The sequence below is a fragment of the Nilaparvata lugens genome, chromosome 13 (assembly GCF_014356525.2).
Source record: "Nilaparvata lugens isolate BPH chromosome 13, ASM1435652v1, whole genome shotgun sequence".
NCBI classification, from domain to species: Eukaryota; Metazoa; Arthropoda; class Insecta; order Hemiptera; family Delphacidae; genus Nilaparvata; species Nilaparvata lugens.
In genome coordinates, this window is record NC_052516.1 from 503,213 (window position 1) to 524,318 (window position 21,106).

General features: G+C 32.5%; 1 protein-coding gene across 1 annotated transcript; it reads right to left on the minus strand.

Moving 5' to 3' along the window:
* Nucleotides 1–12,651: 12,651 nt before the first annotated feature.
* LOC120354088 lies at nt 12,652–20,302 on the minus strand. Its single transcript, XM_039440322.1, has 4 exons — nt 20,228–20,302; nt 17,872–18,077; nt 15,961–16,130; nt 12,652–12,686 (listed from the first exon to the last, which is right to left on the minus strand). Exons 1-4 carry the CDS (start codon nt 20,264–20,266, stop codon nt 12,652–12,654), a joined length of 450 nt encoding a protein of 149 aa, XP_039296256.1. The 5' UTR covers nt 20,267–20,302.
* Nucleotides 20,303–21,106: the final 804 nt, after the last annotated feature.

Here is a 21,106-nt window from a genome sequence, read left to right on the forward strand (position 1 = left end):
GTAAATATAACTGTTTAAAATTGGGTATATTGAAAGCTACTTAACTACTCTATATTGGAGTAAAAATCAAACTATAGAATTATTCATCAAAAATCAGCTGACAAGTGATTACACAGATGTGTGGAGAAGCCAGTCTATTGCTGTATTTCCATAAGGTCTATAGTTTCAATCAGGTACTTGTGGATGAGAATACTGCGTGAGGTCTACTGTTCACAGAACTACTAGTAGCCCTATAAGGTACATCAAGCAAAGCCATCAATTCTGTGTTATTGGTTCGTTTACAGTCCTCGTATACAGTCTTTCCCCATCTTATGCACTGTCGCGACTAAATGGCACCTAAAGACTGAACCATTTCTCGGTTGATACTGCAACTCAGTGGAGTGATGGGGGAAAGTTTTGGAATGCATATGTTACTCATTCACTGACACCACCCCATTCAATAATTTTGTGCAGTAAAAAAACTGACACTGTTGTACTTTTTACAACAGCGCGACTGCCTGAAGGTTAATAGCAAATTACTGTTGTGTAATTCTGAATGATTAAATAAATATTCTATTTGAATAGGAAGCATTGATAATAATACTTGGAAAGTAACTAATGCTAACAATTTGAAATCAATGACGTCACAAACTATGAGTTGAACACCTTCTGAACAAGACAATAACATCAATCAACTCAAGGCCATTGTCAAACTACAGACTGTATTGTCAAAACAATTTATCAGCTCGATCTGCAGTCAGCAGTGCAAAATTCTTGATGCTAAATTGTTATTACATCGTTAGAATTTGCTAAGCTTTGTCAAATTCGCAAATGATGGCTCGTAATCCGTTGCGTAATGCATGTGAACTACTATACCTTAGTGCATTACATCCATAACTATAAAACGAACTGGTCTTCTATTATAGACTAAATTTATTAATTATTCATTTTTCTGTCATGTAACCCATGTTAGAGTTATTTTTACTAAACATGGAAAACATTTACAATATGGAAAAGTCCACATTTGAGATTAGTTGAAGCTGCGTTTACACCAAAGTTGTTAATCCTTATAGATTCAATTAGACATAACATAACTTATCATACACAAGATGAACATATGTGTTCGTCAAGTTCCGTTCAATCCGATAGAATCTCCAAGGATTAAGTTATTAACATTCTGTTAATAACTTTGGTGTAAAGGCAGCTTAAGGCTGTGCAAAGGCTAAAAATAAACTTTTTACTGATGATATTTTTCAGAGTTTTTTGATTTGTGTACCATCAAGCCATCAAAATGAAATAGTTTTCTCAGGAAAACATTTTTTTCACTTTTTGAGATATGAGCGTCTAAAATTTAAATTTTTGGGAGAGAAAATTTGAAATTCGGTAAGAGATAAAACCATGAGATCTAGAGGATGGATTCTTCATGGTATTATTATTCTAGTAGAACTAAATTTTCATGAAAATATCAATTTTTGAGAGAGTTATTCAATTTACTAAAAATAATTTTCAGTTGAGTTATTTTTGGTAAATTGAATAACTATCTTAAATATACATATTTTCAGAAAGTTTTCATTTTACTACATCAACAATATCATGAAGAATGTGGCTTCTAAATATCATGGATTTATCTCTTACCGAATTTGAAATGTTCTGTCCCAAAAATTTACACTGCGGGCGATCATATCTCAAAAAGTAATGATCGGAAAAAAATATATGCCTAAGAAAACTTTTTTATTTTGATAGCTTGATGATATACAAATCGAAAAACTTTGAAAAATATCACCAGTAGAAAGTTTATTTCAAGCCTTTGCACAGCCTTAGCTTGAAATTTTCAACACCGAGGGCAGTCAGAGAGGGTGTGCTGAGGCCTGATCATCATGTACTTGCTACAAGGGAGGAGACTGGAAATAGATATACCGCGCTGTAGAACAAACAAGAGAAAGGACTAATTCCCAAAATTTCTACTGCAATTGTACAATGACCTGCCTGCTAGTGAAAAATGGAAGAACCTACAGTGTATTGCTTTTAAAAACAGAGTTGAGATCTGGCTGAAGAGAAGCCCATTCCAATTAGTCAATGAGTATTTTTATTCACACAAGGACAATATATTGTCTTTTTTAGGGCTAGGCTACTCTTAAATATAAATAAAAATGTTAGTACTCTTTTTAAAATTGTTTACTCACAAAAATACTTACCTGATAGCCATTATCAAGTCTTGATAATGACTTCATATAGCCAAAACATGTTGTGTGTGAGTAAACAATTTTCAAAAGGGTACCGTACTTGGATTTCTATTTTCATTTATAAGGACAACATAGTTTGACCTGTCATCTTGTTTTTAATCCATTTATCTAGTTAACTGGTCATTGATGTAGAAGAAGGAATTGAGGAATATTACATCAACTAAAAAATAACCTAGATTTAGGGGTTGCTACCCTTCTAACCTACAAATTTCTAGGCTGATCAGGAATAACATGCAATAAGAAAATAAAATTTAGTGAATATAATCAATTTCCTAATTTATTTAGTCTAAAATCTACAATAACACCATTCCCAAAAGAAAGTAATCTACATAAAAATCATTCAAAGTACTTACAATTTGTGTAATATCTCTCCTAGACAGTAGACACTGATCCAGTTACAAGTTTTTCGATTAAAACATAAATAAAATCTAGGGTAGAATGTTTTTATCACAGAATAAAGTCGAATAAACTAATATTTTATCACAGATAACCTTAATTCACAGAACCAACCGTACAAGCTACTGTAGCAAGCGCTATTCACCGACTGAGTAACAACCAAACAGCTGATTGTAGAAATCGTTCTCAGAGAAGGTACCACGCATGCGCGACGTTATAAAACCAGTAGAACGGCTCGCTTTCAAATCAACTTTACAAATTTTCGCTTATAGCTTTTAAACAATTCATAGTATTAACCGTTCAAGAAGAATTATAGATAAAGCAAGTAGAGAGATAAAACTGATCATCATTACTATGACTTTATTTTGTCGTACATCAACGTGATGATAAAATAACTAGTGAAATTCTCTTAAAACTGTCAGAATTTCCTATAAATAGCGCTACTGCTCCCCATAAAAACCGATACTGACCGTTCTAATTTCTAAAAATTTCTTAGTTCTAGTCTTTTAAATTGACAGCATTCCTTATAAATAAAAGCAATTCTTACTGCATTCAATATATTATGACAGTTTAAAGTGAATCTCTCTGTTTATATTACCCTAGGTTAAGATTGTACCGTATGATGCAACAGTGGATGAATAGTTTTCATTCATTAAAATTGTATTGTAATTTTATTGTAGTCTTTGAAATAGTAGATAAAGTGATGCTGTATAATGATGTAATAACCTGGATCAGTTTATTCACAATTTTATCTTAATTGAGATTCTACAGAAATGATACATCTCAAAGATAACATTTAATTTAATTGTAAATTTGTACTGAAGTTGATATCATTCTATGTCTACAGAAATGATAAATCTCAAAAAAAACATTTAATTTAACTGTAAATTTGTAATGAAGGTGATATCATTCTATGTAAAAAAATGATACATCTCAAAGAAAACATTTAATTATTGTAAATTTGTACTGAAGGTGATATCATTCTATGTATACAGAAATGATACATCTCAAAGAAAACATTTAATTCAATTGTAAGTTTATAATGAAGGTGATATCATTCTATGTAAAGAAATGACACATCTCAAAGAAAAAATTCTATCTATACAATTTAATTGTAAATTTGTAATGAAGTGGACAACATTCTATCAGTTGCATCATATACCGATAAAATATAAATATGAATAATTCTCTATCTTGTTTTTTGCTTCAAAATGTAGATTCTTATACTGTAATAGAGAAGTTGTGTTTCTTTTCTGGCTCAAATTTTGTAAAATTACTAAAAAATTTCCAATTTGTAGAGATTTGAGTGAAATATTTTTGTTGTTAATTAGTTTTAAAATATCAAAATTTAGAATTTTTAGTTAAGTCATTAGTTTTGAAGTGTAAATTGAACTTTTTGAAGTGAAAAGTGGAATCTAACCTCTTTCTTTTTTGAAACTTTTATTTGTGAAAATTTGGGAGAAGACAGTTTTGCGCTGTGCCTGTTGTCTTCTCCCAATCATATTTTAATTATGATTTGTGATTGTGAATAAAATAAAAATAAAATAAGTAATAGTTATTAATAATATCAATGTTTGAAATTGATAATTTGGTAGTGAAATTTATAACTTATAGAGGCAAGAGTCAAACAATCTACAGTTGTTATAACTTGAATTTTCAATCTATTATTTTATTAATTTCAAAAAAGGAAACTATAATTCTATTTTATAAATCTACAGTGATATTTATTTACTGCATCTCAGCATTTTATGTAAACATGAATGCTTCCTATTCAAAAAATGCTGACTCCTTGATAATTAATTACAGGAATTTAACTTACACAAAATCTAGATTTTATTTGCTAGAGCATTTAGACTACTCGATAACTCATCTTTACAATTTTTACTTTCATTGCCCTATTACCATAGGTAAGGGAAGTATTGCTTTCCGAAAAAATTAAGGTACCCCAATTTGTAAATTTCTATACGTTTCAAGGTCCCCTGAGTCCAAAAAAGTGGTTTTTGGGTATTGTCTGTATGTGTGTGTGTGTGTGTGTGTGTGTGTGTGTGTGTATGAGTGTATGTGCGTCTGTGTACACGATATCTCATCTCCTAATTAACGGAATGACTTGAAATTTGGAACTTAAGGTCCTTACACTATAAGTATCCGACACGAACAATTTCGATCAAATGCGATTCAAGGTGGCGGCTAAAATGGCGAAAATGTTGTCAAAAACAGGGTTTTTCGCGATTTTATCGAAAATGGCTCCAACGATTTTGATCAAATTTATACCTAGAATAGTTATTGAAAAGCTCTATCAACTGCCACAAGTCCCATATATGAAAAAATTGCAGGAGCTCCGCCCCATCTATGCAAAGTTTGATTTTAGATTCCCAATTATCAGGCTTCAGATACAATTTGAACAAAAAATTTCAAGTGGAAAAGATTCAACATGAAAATCTCTACAATTAATGTTCAGTAACATTTTCACCTAAAATTGAAAATAAGCTTGAAATTCGAAAAAATGTGATTATTCAATTGCAAACTGTTGATTCTATTAAATCATTCACTTTGAAGAGATAGCAGACCTCGTGTGTTTCTAGCGTTATTGTCCTGTCACCAGCTGGCACAGATCTTGGAATAGTAGACTTGAGATGCGCGGGCACACTAGCGTCAGGTGATCAATTTTCATAACGGCAAGGAAAGTTGTGTGAGTGCGCCACACCAGATTTTTTTAGATTAATTTGGAAAGCTCAAAACATCTCAGCTGCTCTAGAAGAGTAGGCTAGTGTAAAATTTATTCCAATCTCCAGCAACTATATGGTTTATTTTATTTATTTAGCGATGATAAAAACACATAATCGTGGAATGATTAGAAATGAAAAAATCTGGTGTGGCGCACTCACACAACTTTCCTTGCCGTTCTCTCTCTTGGGTTAACAGCCGTAGGGCTGGTTGGCAGCAGCTCTCCATGCTTTTCTGTCGTCCGCTTTCCGCTTCAGCTCGTAGTATGATCCACATCTCATATCCCGTAGCAATTGTTTCATATACTCCAGCCTAGTTCTTCCTCTCATATTCCTTCCCTCAACCATTCCCTCCATTATCCTTGTCAGTAGAGTGTCATGTCTGATGATGTGGCCATGAGCAAGAGCATGGAGCATAAGGTTTTGCTCATGAGCAAAAGGTAGAAGCAAAAGCATATGCTCATTTTTATATGAATAAGCTTTACCTTATACTCCTGAACTCTGGAGCAAATGCTCACGTATTTTAAAGAATTTTCATCAGCTGATTCGCTTTTGTAGCCTTACTTTGTTTTTATAGCTCACGGAAGCGCTAAATATGCAAGTAGGGTGCACCGCTTGTGTTTGCGTCGTTTGCTCTGTTTTCTATTTATGAATAGAGTTTAGAATTTTGAAATAATAGCGTGAAAAAAGTCATTTCTATAATAAGCTTCAGCATAATCTTATAATATCAATAGCCTTCTTATAATCGTCTTCACTCTCATCTTCTCAAATGCCTATTTCCTATTTTTTGATGGCTATCTTGATATCAGGTAGCTAGCTATCTTTTGTATTTATTCTTTTGTAGGGATAATGGTGATAAATCATGGTTGAATCTAAAAAGAGTTATGAAAATTGATCACCTGACGCTAGTGTTCCCGCGCATCTCAAGTCTACTATTCAAAGATTTGAGCCAGCTGGTGACAGGGCAATAACGCTGGAGACACACATGAGGTCTGCTATCTATTCATAGTGAATGATTCAATAGAATCAACAATAATTTGCAATTGAATAATCACATTTTTTCGAATTTAAAGCTTATTTTCAATTTTAGGTGATAATGTTACTGAACATTAATTGTAGAGATTTTCATGCTCAATCTACTCCACTGATTTTTTTTGTTTAAATTGTATCTGAAGCCTGATAATTGGGAATCTATCTGCATTGATGGGGCGAAGTTCCTGAATTTTTACAGATATGGACTTGTGGCAGTTGATAGAGCTTATCGATGACTATTTTAGGTATGAATTTGATCAAAATCGTTGGAGCCGTTTCCGAGAAAATCACGAAAAACCCTGTTTTTGACAACATTTTCGCCATTTTAGCCGCCATCTTGAATTGCATTTGAACGAAATTGTTCGTGTCGGATCCTTATAGGGAAGGACCTTAAGTTCTATATTTCAAGTCATTCCGTAATTGGGAGATGAGATATCGTGTACACAGACGCACATACACTCATACACACACACACACACACACACACACACACACACACACACATACATACCAATACCCAAAAACCAGTTTTTTGGACTCAGGGGACCTTGAAACGTATAGAAATTTAGAAATTGGGGTACCTTAATTTTTTTCGGAAAGCAATACTTTCCTTACCTATAGTAATAGGGCAAGGAAAGTAAAAATCTTGATTTTATTTGCTAGAGCATTTAGACTACTCGATAACTCATCTTTACAATTTTAGATTAATTTGGAAAGCTCAAAACATCTCAGCTGCTCTAGAAGAGTAGGCTAGTGTAAAATTTATTCCAATCTCCAGCAACGATATGGTTTATTTTATTTATTTATTTAGCAATGATAAAAACACATAATCGTGGAATGATTGGAAATGGGAAAAAAGGCTTAGATTAGGCCTATGGTGTATGAAAATGCTCTATGTTGAGATTCACTAAAAACTGACAGCATTCCTTATACATAACATCAATACTTCCCATTTAAACAATGCTGACATTTTAAAAAGAAACACTTATTTTAGCAAAATAGATTTAACGATTTTAGTTTTCAGTTTCAAGATGAAAAAAGCTACTTTTTCAAGATTTTTCAAAGATGTTACAAAGGTTTGAAACAATATAAAAATTTGTTTGTTGTCGGTTTTCTATTGTGAAACTATTTTTTTGGAAGCTATTTTAATAATAATATATGAAAATTCAATTTTGAAAGGTATATATATTATGACAACGTACAATATAAACAAAACATTGACAACATTTGATACAAAATCTTTCAACCATAAATTTAATCGAAAATACTAATTAGCATACTCTACTAATTACTAATTTCATAAGTTATTATTTAATCTGAATATACATATTAATGATTGGAATAATCATACAATAATAATTGATGACTGACAAATCCATTCTATTTCTACTCACGTCCTAAGAAATTAACATTTCTCGGATATAATTAGGCCTAGTTATATTTGTCATTAATTATTCAGTTCAGCCACGATTTTCGCATGATTTCTTCATATTTGATAAAGTCCTCGACCAATGAGGGATCTCTTCTTAGAATAGTTTGTTCAATGTTTTGTCCTCGTCTCTGAAAATTTGGAAAAATTTTTATGAATAAGAAAAAGGATAGCTGTAGGGGAGAGAAGGAAAACAGATTGTTGTGAAAAGACTGAAAATCAATAATATTGGTTCAAATATTCTGGTTGATTGAAAGATTGATACGAAATTGTCTAGAAATGAGGTTGAAATTGAAAAATAATTGTGGATGAAATGATAATAATTATTATTATTTTTTTAAATAGGATATATTGACTATAAAAAGAACTGCAGTTGGATAGAGAATGAAGTTGGACAACGGTAGATAAGAGAATGAACTTCCTTTGTTGTTGAAGACGAATTAGAATAGATTATTTTAAATAATTATAAATATTGTTTATTTATTTACATCAATAGAAAAATTACAACATATAGAGGCTTATAGCCTCAATATGCCCAAACAATCCTTTATGCCAAAACAAGCCTCATTGAAAATAAATTGTTTACACAAACTGAAACTAAAATAATAAGAAAGAGAAAAATGAAAAAATAGTTTGGAACAAACATTATAAATAGAAAATAAACAAGACACAATAGAAAATAGACTAATTGAAAAAAGAGAATATGTAGCAGCCTATTTAAGAAGAAGAATTTAAAATTTAAATATTTATGGTCCACACTAAATTGATTAGCATTTATAATTTAAGAGCTTGATAACATTTTTCACTAAAATTGCGCAAGTTATCAGCGCATATATCAGAATGGTATTCCAAAATGTACAATCTAACAGTTTTTTTGTAAGAAGCAATTTGCATGATGCACAGTGTATATTCTATCCAAAGCAAAAACATATTTAATCTAGGTCTATTTGACGGACAAAGATCTAAAGAGTTCGATAATATTCGGAATTTTTAAATGATAATTCAATATCTAAATAGACCAATTAATGATAGGAAATCCGCCTGTTGTTCTCAATGACATAATTTGAAAACTGACTCTCAGACACCTCATAGAATAATCATACGAGCATGGATAACCATACTTCTTGCAATACATAAATCTGAAGAATTTATTTTGTATGCGTTTAATACTACCAATATATTTCTTGATAAGGACTCCAAACATTAAGGAAACTTTAAGGACTCCAATAATTAATTTTATATTATTTTATTTAAGTGAAGATTTGGATATCGAGAAAAAGATGGAAAATTTCAAGTGGTATGTGGCAATATTAGCAGAACCTTGGGGAAGCAAGCACGGAGAGAAACTATAATAAAATTTTATAGAATAATGGCTGCTCCAGTCGTCCTCTACGGAAGTGAGTCGTGGGTTACAACTAAACCCCTAGAGAGTAGAGTGCAGGCGGCGGAGATGCGATTCCTCCGGAAACCAAGGGCTGCGATAGAGGACCACATCAGAAACGATGATATCGAGCAGAGCTAGGAATTACAGCTTGGTGGAAAAATTCACACAATCCGGAAGCAGTGGAAAGACCATGTGGAAAGAATGCCGGCAGAAAGGCTTCCACTACAGATATTGAATTATAACCGGCAGGGAAAGATCTATTGGTAGGCACGGAAGAGATGGCAATAAATACACTACTGTATAAATATATATACAAGAAATATAGATATTAATAAGCTGTTTGTAAGTCAGAAACAGGTATTAACCTAATCCTTGTACGTAAGATGAATGATGATGATGATGATTATTTTATTTATAAAATAGAATTATAGTAGCCTTTGAAATTAATAAAATAAGAATAAAAATTATAACTACTGGTGTCAATATCGTGACGATGGAGTGATCACCGAAACTAGTACTAAATTTTATTCTTATTCTATTATATCATTAATTTCAAAAGGTACCATAATTCATTTTATAATAAAAGAAAGTCCTGAATTCATACATAGATTAGATTAGATTTCTTTATTCGCATGTAATTCACAATAAATTCTGGCTTAAACACTAATTTACAATAAATAACAGTACAGCAATTATTCAACAAATTTTACAAAGTATGGAAAATTGTTGAATCACAATGAAGATTGAATGCAATTTTGAGTATTGATAATATAATATTGAGATGTAACTACATGAATCGACGGTTGTCAACAAATAATTATTGTCAACTATCTGAAAAGAATATTTATTTATTTATTAGAACAGTCACAAACACGATATTTGGAAAGAGAAACAGGCAATTGCCCAAAACTTCTTCAATTCCTTGATTGGCACATAAATAGTCCAAAGTGAGGTTAAGTTTAAAATTTCTGTTTTCACCAAAGATTAACAACTCAGAGAATACGTACTCGAGATATGACTGATGAATTTTGATTTCGAAGGGTGATTCGAGATATGGAACTGATGATTTTGAATTTCGAAGGGTTGATAAGATCCGGAAATCAACACAAACAATCGAAAGTTTCAATAATATTGAAATAAACTTAATATGAAATAATATCGTTCCCGACACACGACTGGGAGAGGATGAGAAGGAAAAAGAAGGAGAAGAGATGATGGGATGATAGATTGATTGAGTACTTTATTTATGTAATTCCATATTACTGGCTATACACTTATATACAATAGCTACAATACAGCAAAATTATAGATGAATTACATAATATAGACTAAGAAAAGTAATTATTGAACTGTATATCATATAAATAGAATATTCGCACCTAGAGCAAAAATGAGATTTTTCCAGCTCGAAATCGGTTTTCAAGTCCGAGCCGTAGGCCGAGGACTAGAAAAGATTGAGAGCGGAAAAAAACATTTTTTGCCCGTGGTGCGAACGATATTTTTCGCCACACTACAGGTATTGCTGACAAAATAATAAAGAATACAAAATAAAGAATACTCGTTAAGCTATCGTACCTATCTCTTGATTGTAGTGATAGAAGATTTGCAGTCAGGATTTCAGATTCTTTTAAAATTTCACTTGGAATACCACAGTCATCTTTGCATTTTTGAAAATTCGGAATGCACTAATCAACAATAAATAATTGAATAAAACTGGTTGCGAAGCGAATTAGTTTGATTCGAACTGGAACTGAAATCATGGCGACTTCAGCTGATGATGAAAGTGGCACTCGCCCGATCTAGCGGATGACTTATACTACTTCCATGAGCGGCCTGGAAAGAGACAACTTTCGGGCCTAGACCGGAAAAGAAAACCCTTTTCTGACGTCGTCTGCAAACAAGGTCTTTCAGATCTACGTAGGGACTGGAAAACAGCTGCTTTCTGTGCAGTTGGCGAAAAAGTATTTGTAATATAATAACTATAGATAATTCATCATTAGGAAATGGAGAGAAATTAATCCTGAACCATACAAATTGGCTATCATAAAGACAACATCAACCTTAACTGCTTGGTTTTGCAGATGATTTGGTTTTCCTTGCAAATGGAGTAGCAGAAGCACGGCAACAAATACATCTTTGGAAGAAATAGCAGGAAAAGTCGGACTGAAGATTTCTTACGAAAAAACGAAACTCATGATAACTGATCCTTTGTGTATAAAAATAAATTAATATAACGGAAGTCTTATTGATATTGTGGACAGTTTTAGATATCTGGAGAGACGATCACATATAATCTTAGTGAGAAGGCCTCATGGAAGGCCATATTTTCAAAGCTTTCCAAGGGACAGCATGTAACTAGGGACACTTATAAGAGAAAAAGTCTTTCCATTCATACAAAACTGAAACACTACAAGGCAGTTCTAAGATCACAACAATGTATTGCAGTGAAACACTTTTCATATTGTGATGGAAATGGAATTAAAGAAACTATAAGAAGAGTTGAAAGACGGATTCTTAGAACCTGCATAACAAAAAACATGTAGTTGACAACCAGTTCAGACTCCTTCCAAGAGAACAGATTTATAGAGAAATCGAACCAATAACTGACGCAATGCGCAAAAAGAGAATTTCTTTCTTTGGACATATTCTCAGAACCCCAGCGAATCGATTGTTGAGAAGACTTATTGAAAAATTCATGAGTGCGAAAACAGACAGAGCCACAATTCCTTGGCTTGTGGAATTAAAAAGACATATCGGAATAAATTTAACTATTGACGATGTAAAAAATCGCACAAAAATCTATAGGGAAACCATCACTGACAGAAAGAGGATCTTATCTAAAAAACAATTAGAGAAGGCAACAGTTTGTTCAGATGAATTGAGAAAAGAAGGTCTGACAGAATGAAAAGGTACTGGGAAGAAAGGAGGAGAATTGAAGCGAATAAACGAGAAAGAGGACTAACCAGAGACTACAGTGATCCTATGTGGTCATAAAATTGAAAAAAAAAAAAAAAAAAAACTATAGATAATTATATTGTTATGCATCTACATAATTGGCGGAGCTTTGGACATATCAATGTCCATTCTTTCGGAAAGAATATTAAAAATATTCTCCCCACTAACTCTACCAAAAAATAGGATAGAGAGAGCAGAAGAGTGGATGTGAGGCTGGGAGAAAGAGAAGGAAGAGTATACAGATGATGAAGGAGGAGTTGAGGAGAAGGTGGAGGAGGAAGAGAAGAGGAATAGGGGAGAATGTGGAGAGAAGAAAGAGAGAGAGAAGAAGAAAATTAGAAGAAAAGTGAAGGAAAAGGAAAAGAGAAATATATTATGAGATTATATGTTGTACTCAAGTAACTCAGCACATTTCTTTGCTCTCAACACTCCTTTTCAGCCGCTTATCACATTCATGGTTAAAATAATTTTATTCTTCAGTTCAGCTTCGCTTTTCTCTCATCTCTTTCATCACTGCTGAGACATTTTCTTATCACTTTTATGATCTGCAAAATACATTTTCATTCACTCTCCAATAATACCAACATATATGGAAAAAATACACACACGTATATATCAATAGACTAGCAGGCAACCCGTGATTTGCTCTGGGGAAGATGTTGTGTTGGAAAATGCAATCTCCTAATGTCCAGGAAACAGAAAAATGATTTTTCCCACAGTTACGTTGAAAAGTGGCCATTCCTGCACTGATAACAGAACGCAAATAATCACTTTTCCGCTCTAGTGCGGGAATAGTTATTTGTGCAACTAGTGCGCAAAGTAACAGTTTGCTGCACCGAAAGAAACGTTTACGCCCGAGCCGTAGGCGAGGGCGGAATGGTTTGTCGAGTGCAGCAGAGGAACTTTGCGCACGTATTTCACATTAAATTTTTCCTACAGTTACCATTGAATATGAGAAGTGGTAATTATGGGTAAAATTGCCGAAATCCATCAAATGTTTTTCTGTGTAATTTTATTATTGATAAAAACCTTAATCCTAAATCCTAAAGTCCTCGTTGTCCTTGGTTAAATATCTACTTAATGCTGTGCTCGTTGCTTCGTTGCACCTCTGCTCACTATAGCAGCCAGTCACTGTTACCAACTTCATTTTGATTTTGCTGCACTGTTGCTCCATATAACCTACTAAGTATTTTGCGTAGCCATGTTGCAAATCTGGAGTGCAGAAAAATTTTTCCCGCACTAGAGCGGAAAAGTGATTCTTTGCGTTCTGTAATCAGTGCAGCAATGGCCACTTTTCAACGTAACTGTGGGGAAAAATTTTTTCTGCACTCCAGATTTGCAACAGGGCAACGCAAAATAGTTGGTGGGTTATATGGAGTGCACGAAAACAAAAATTAAGTTGGTAACAATGACTGTGGTTAGATTTAGATAAGAATCATTTCAATGGCTACCCTTCATTTATGATAAAATCCCAATCTATAAACCCAAAACAAGAATAATGTTCATGTAAATCATAATTAAATAATAAATAATAGTTCTTTTCTATTGATAATTATTATTTCAACTGCAAGAAATGAGAAAAGTAGCAAATATACATTATAAAATTCGAATTTTGAGGTTAAATGATTACTGTTTGATTCATAATAATAAAAAAATAACAATACTACAATAAATATTCTCTGTTGTCTATGTTATTTTTATAAATATTTTTCAGTTTACTTTGAGCATTTTTCTCAGTAATTCGAGCAAAAGTCTAAATTTCTGAATCCTTTTTCAGTTGCTGGATGAAACAAACTTAGGTACGATTCTTCCCGCTAGGTCACGCGCTTGTCGGTTCAGCCATCTTGTTGGCGTGTATTTTGAATGCGAATTTTTTGTTCTATCTGTATTTTTTCTGATTCTTGAATGGATAAAAATGAGAACTTTGGCTGAGAATTTTCAACATCAATTGGATTATTAATTTTTAAATGAATTAAGGTTGTTATTAATAGCATCATCACACACACAAACATTTGATGGATTTCAGCCATAATTTTACCCATAATCATTTAATCAACCACTTCTCATATTCAATGGTAACTGTATGAAAAGTTTAATGTGAAATACGTGAGCAAAGTTCCTCTGCTGCACTCAAGAAGCCATTCCGCCCTCGCCTACGTCACTTTGCGCACTAGTTGCACAAATAACTATTGTCAAAATTACGTGGATAATCTTCATGAGAGTTGAAATTTTTCAGCAAACTAAAAATGAGTTTAATTAGTCTGGAACCCATAACGTTTCATTCATGAGACACGCATGCTACCAATAATTACGCTACAGAATCACTTAAACAAAGTTCTGTTTGATTGGACTTTCATTGATGCTTAAACTTTGAATCACAAATTGAATAAGTTTGTTTAAATCATCAAATTGTAGATGATTGATTAATAAGAATGAAAATAGGCCTTTAACCATCCTCGGTAGATTCAGAATCTTCATGTAAAGCTGCAAGTTGATCGGTTCAGTAGTTCAGACGTGATGATACCTCATAAATGAATTTTCTATCCCGTACCTGTATAAAACTCACTAATACGAGTGAATTTACTAACAAATAATTTAGAAAAATTAAGACACACACACATTTTGCACTTACTATTTTCTCTCATCCTTATGATTTCTATTAGATTTAAAAGATAAAATCTATTAGATTTAAAACTTGTCAAGTTCCATTTAATCTAATAGAAAGTTGTCACTGCCTACCATGGATATTTCGAGCCTCTACTGTCCTATGGAATACTTCTTTGGGGGGGCTCAGGAAACTCTCTGCCGGTCTTTAGGGCACAAAAGAGAATAATTCGAATTATATTTAGAAAGCCACCGAGGTCCTCATGCCGTTTCTCTCTTCCGATCAGCAGCAATAATGACTGTCCCTGCTCTTTAATATATATAGGTATCTATCTTTGCCTTCAAATACAAGACAAATTGGACAACAGGGTCAAATATCCATAGTCATAACACAAGATCCAGAGGTGCGTTGAGAATTGAGCCACACAGAACGACCTTTTACAAATCTAGCTCACAGCTCACAGCATATTGGTAAAAGAAAGTATTCAATTCATTGCCGAACCACTTGAAACAGGCTCAAACTCTGACAGTTTTCAGGACAAGACTGAAAATCTGGTTGAAAGTCCAGTGTCCCTATAGTTGGCAATCCCTAATAAACTGATTAGAGAAAAACAAAATAAGACTGAAAAAATGTATTAAGAATCTATCGTTACTTTCGAGTGCAATGTTAATGTTTCCAGATTTTATTGTTTCTATATAAGTATGAGTTGTAACTGACACATTATTTATAAGTTTTCAAATATTATTTTTTCACAACTTTAAAAATTTATGTAGTCTTACTTTGTAACTGAATGTTACTTTGAAATTTGAATGTATGTGACTATTGTCTTTGCTTGCCATTGTTTAGCCATTACAAGTAATAAATTAAATTATGGTTAATTAAAAACTAAAAATGCCACTTAATTCTATAATCTGCAACTTTTCAGAATTCGAGACTTTTGATTCCACTGTTTTTTGGTTCATCTAACTTCAATTCCATCTGTGATATTAGCTTATTTTTTCAATGATTTAGACTATATTATATAAATATTGTAGTAACATATGTAAGTATTTATGATGTGATGTTTATGACTTGTGTTAATATTGTATTATATACGATGCATAACATGAAAATAAAATTGAATTGAATTGAATTGAGAAATCAATTTTGAATGGGAAAAAATAGTAAGTCGAAAAATCGATAAGTGTGTAACTAGCTTTGGGGAATTTACTAACCCGCCATCCTATTGGCCAACTGAGTCTCACTCAAAGTTTCCATCAATTTTTCAGTTTCAGAAATTTGCAGACGTTGCAAGAAAATTTGCATTGGCAGCAAATGTTTTTGGCGATTCAGCGGAAAGTGTTGTAATGTGGCAGGTAGTGGAGGATTGTCGCCTAATCTGTTCCTGAAAACAAAATGGAGAACATTAATAATATAAAAACATTAATTATATAACATTATTATGAATACATATAATCTATACTATAATAAAGTAAAGAACTGGCACGTACGGCATAGGAAAATTATGTTTGACTTGTATTAATAAATAATGAAATAAATGTTACATATAGAGAAAAGATAGCATAAGAAGATATCCGCCCATGGTCTAGGTATTTTATGTTCCAAATTTCTAACCGATTTTTTGTTATCTCAAGTTCAAATTATAAGTTCATTTTCCTAGGATTTGCGCTGCTGTTGAGCAAGTTACACCTGAAATGCTAGTGCGAGTCTGCGAAGAAATCGACTATCGATGGGATGTCTGCAGGATAACCAACGGGAGTCACATAGAATATCTTTAGAATATCAAAAAATTGAAGTGTTTCCCTTTAAAACAACACCAAAACCAGCTCTGTACTAGGGATGGGTATCGATACATCGATGTTTCAACATCAAACATCGATGTTTCAACATCAAACATCGATGTTTTTAACATCGATGTTTACTGTTCGATGTTTTTCACTTATTGATGGTTTTACCCAGACATCGGTCATTCGATGTTTTTTCCAACAAAAAGGAATTTTTCAATCAGGCTCTCTGTATTTTTATGTGAGACTGTTGGATACTCTTGAAGATTTACATAACTGTGGCCCTTGTCAAGGTTAGATGCCTATTTATGATTGAATAAGAGGTCGGATTTTTTGTTTCTTAGGAAGAAAGAGTTTTTCTTATTACAAGTGCTTTCCTCAACATACGTTCAATACCAATTATTAATCTAGCTCTGGAATAGAGGTCCTCGTATAGAGTGTAGATAGCCATAAAAAACACCTCTATTCATTCTCATTTCCCAGATAAAACTATCAGGTATTGAATGAATACGATTATGAGTAACAATGATTGCTAAAATTAGCTTAGGATAAAATCCCAAGACAGAATCTTCGAGGATATCCCGAGAGGTTTCTGACTCAACTATGAAGATGACAAATCATGTGAACTATAATAGAGTTGATGTATCTTTCTAGTCACAACCTGACTTCAATTATTTGAAAGACTGTTACTTGAATACCAAGTCTAAAATTGCTGTAATTCCAGTTAGTAACAGTTAAAATTTGAAACAATAGCTCCAGATAAATTGTAGTCACTTTAGGTTTTTTTTTGTATTTTTAGTATTTCGAGATTTGGACAAGAGAATATACCATCTTAATTTCTCTTATACTAAACAAATATTTAAATCTATAAAACAATATTTTAGATCATTGGATTTTTTTTTTATATTCGATTAAATACCAATCTCCATTGATAACGTAGAGTCTGATTACCTACAACTACAAACAATTTATTAACTTTCAGTTCGTTGCTGCCAATCAATAATTTCCTTTATTGTTACTACTTTTTAAAAGCTCTGTCCCTTTCTTTTACATGTACATGGAAAAGGAAATGATTTCACTATCTGAGTTACTCTAAGGATATAATAATCTTCCGTAAAATGTACGGCAACACGTCGATGTTTTAAACATCGATGTTTAAAAACATCGATGTTTACTGTTCGATGTTTTTCACTTATCGATGTTCAGGAGAAAAAACATCGATGTTTTGTCTTTCGATACCCATCCCTACTCTGTACCTTGTTTAATAAGATCTATATGAATTTTCAAAGTTGTAAGGTCCTTTTTGAATCACTCGGTATAATAGTATAAGATAGTACTTACTTTTGAAGCGGTACCTTCAAGAACAGTGACACCTCATCTTTCAGTGTTCCTTTCAGATTCAAGAGACTGAAGTCTTCCACATTTTGAGTCGATGAAAACTCAGTAATAATTTGCAAAATTTCCGCCCTCACTTCTTCAATCTTACGTTGACCTTCCTTGTTCAGTAGCAGGTTGATGGATTCTGGCAACAGTTCCGATTTCTCTTTCTGGAAATGAGAAGAAAAATATAGAAATACCGAATCAGAAAATTTCATTTCTATTCAGTTCAACCAAAGAGAAAAGATAGCATAATAAGATACCCCATAGTTTGTAGAATTCATTCAAAGTTTGGAAGTTTTGTATCAAATTATGATGTGTATCTAGATGAGATTATACTGTATCATATTGTGGTGATACTGTATCATTTATGGTGATACTGTATCATTTTATGGTGATACTGTATCATATTGTGGTGATACTCTATCATGACGAATGGTGATACCAAAGAGAAAAGATAGCATGTAGAATTCATTCAGTTTGAAAGTTTTGTACCAAATTATGGTGTTGCGTATCAAGATGAGATGATACTGTATCATATTGTGGTGATACTGTATCATTTTATGGTGATACTGTATTATATTGTGGTGATACTCTATAATGTATGGTGATACCATAGAGAAAAGATAGCATAATAAGATATCCCTTGATTTTTGTAGAATTTATTCAGTTTGAAAGTTTTGTACCAAATTATGGTGTTGCGTATCAATATGATACAGTATCATATCGTGTTGATACTGTATCATTTATGGTGATACCATAGAGAAAAGATAGCATAATAAGATATCACTTGATTTGTAGAATTCATTCAGTTTGAAAGTTTTGTATCAAAATATGGTGTTGCGTATCAAGATGAGATGATACTGTATCATATTGTGGTGATACTGTATCATTTTATGGTGATACTGTATCATATTGTAGTGATACTCTATAATGTATGGTAATACCATAAAGAAAAGATAGCATAATAAGATATCCCTTGATTTGTAGAACTCATTGACTTAGAAAATTTGTATCAAATTATGATGTTGTGTATCAAGATGAGATGATACTGTATCATATTGTGCTGCTACTGTATCATTTATGGTGATACCATAGAGAAAAGATAGCATAAGGAGATATCTCATAGTTTGTAGAATTCATTAAAAATTTGGAAGTTTTGTATCAAATTATGGTGTTGTGTATCAATATGATACAGTATCATATCGTGTTGATACTGTATCATTTATGGTGATACCTTAGAGAAAAGATAGCATAAGATATCCCATAGTTTGTAGAATTCATTTAGTTTGGAAGTTTTGTATCAAATTATGGTGTTGTGTATCAATATGATACAGTGTCATATTGTTTTGATACTGTATCATTTATAATGATACCGTAGAGAAACGATAGCATAAGAAGGTATCCCATGGTATAGGGCATTCATGTTCAGAAATAGAATAAAATTAAAATCTAATAGAAAAATAATCTATAATATAATAAAGGAAAGAATTGGCTTATTCACGTACGGCATAGGCTTATTCACGAGAGACGCATCATCACGTCTCAACTACTCAACTGATTAACTTGAAATTTTGCATATTGATTCTTAATTTACCGAGGACGGTTATAGGCCTATTCTAAATTCTTCAATAATTCAGTAAGTCAAGTTTTTTATTAGACCCTTGCGGAGCACGGGTTTCCTGCTAGTTATATTTGATGACATCATTGTATACAACCAGCGATAATTATCCAATAATATTTTTATCGATTCATACAATAAGTACATCATCAAAATGATAGGAAGAGAGAAAATGATGTAGCCTTGTGCTATTCCTCTCCCAAATTTATACAGTATAAGGTTACACATAGTCCAAAATGGTCAAGTCTTGTAGTTTTTCACTTCACAACATTTTCACAATTATTTTCACAATTTAGATGTTTCAAAACCAAATATAGGGAAAATTTTTCACATAATTATCATTAAAATAGTAAATATTCACATAATTGAGTAAAAACAGAAATTTGTTGTCAAATTCTACACAGTTTTATTCGGTACACGACCATGGTTTCGTGACCACACCGGTCACATTTTCTAGTTGACTGCAACTTTCAGTCACTTGAAAATAAGATTAACCAATAAAAACCGTGTACCGAATAAAACAGTGTAGAATTTGACACATATTTGTGTTTTTATTCAATTCTGAACGGTTCTACAATATGACAATGACTCGTTCGAAATATCACATTTTTAAGAAATAATTTAAATAATACAAATAAAACATAGAAATAGAATCAAATTAAAATCAAATCTTAAAATAAATAAAACAATTTTACTCACAATAGTAGCGTTCATCTGCTCAACACGTGTGAAAAGCATCTTAATCAAGTTTTGCAAGCAAACAACTTTTTCCGATTCTGCGTATCAGAGATGACTTTCAATAACTCTTCCCTCTTTGTTCCTGGTAGCCAGGGCGCATTTATGATCCACATACATCATTATGGAGTCATGAGCATCTGGAGTCAGCGAGAATTCTGAAAAAAGAAAATGGAAATAATGTGTTTTTTATTTTGCTGGGTGATCCCACATGAGTCTTAGGCTTGTGCGTATGGGTTATGAGGCGGATGATTATTTATTGACTCATCAATAAGTACATCACAGAAATGATAGGGAGAAAAATAAGGTAACCTGTGCTATTCCTCTCCCAAATTTAGATAAAGTTACATAGTCGGAAATAGGTCAAGTCTTATTGATTAAAATGATAGGTTAAAATGATGATGAGAGATGAATCTAGTCATAGCCACCTCTAATACAAGGCCCCGGTCTACGATATTGCAACGTCGCAGTGTAGGCCTAGAATCTAATACATGATTGGTTAAAAAGATCAGTTGGTATTTTTTTAAATCTTTTTCACCAATCATGTATTAGATTCTAGTAGTGTAGAAACAGTGTGAAACAGTGTAGGCCTAGAATCTAATACATGATTGGTTAAAAAGATCAGTTGGTATTTTTTTAAATATTTTTCACCAATCATGTATTAGATTCTAGTAGTGTAGAAACAGTGTGAAACAGTGTAGGCCTAGAATCTAATACATGATTGGTTAAAAAGATCAGTTGGTATTTTTTTAAATCTTTTTCACCAATCATGTATTAGATTCTAGGCCTACACTGCGACGTTGCAACCAATCATGTATTAGATTGGAGGCCTACACTGCGACG

Excerpts from the sequence above, each read along its gene's own strand:
- LOC120354088 (XM_039440322.1), bottom strand. The coding sequence starts at position 20,266 with ATGCTTTTCACACGTGTTGAGCAGATGAACGCTACTATT. Across the intron at positions 18,078-20,227 it reads AGCAGATGAACGCTACTATT|AAAGAGAAATCGGAACTGTT; the intron begins GTGAGTAAAATT and ends TCTCATTTCCAG. Across the intron at positions 12,687-15,960 it reads GTTGGCCAATAGGATGGCGG|ATCATAAAAGTGATAAGAAA; the intron begins GTTAGTAAATTC and ends TGTATTTTGCAG.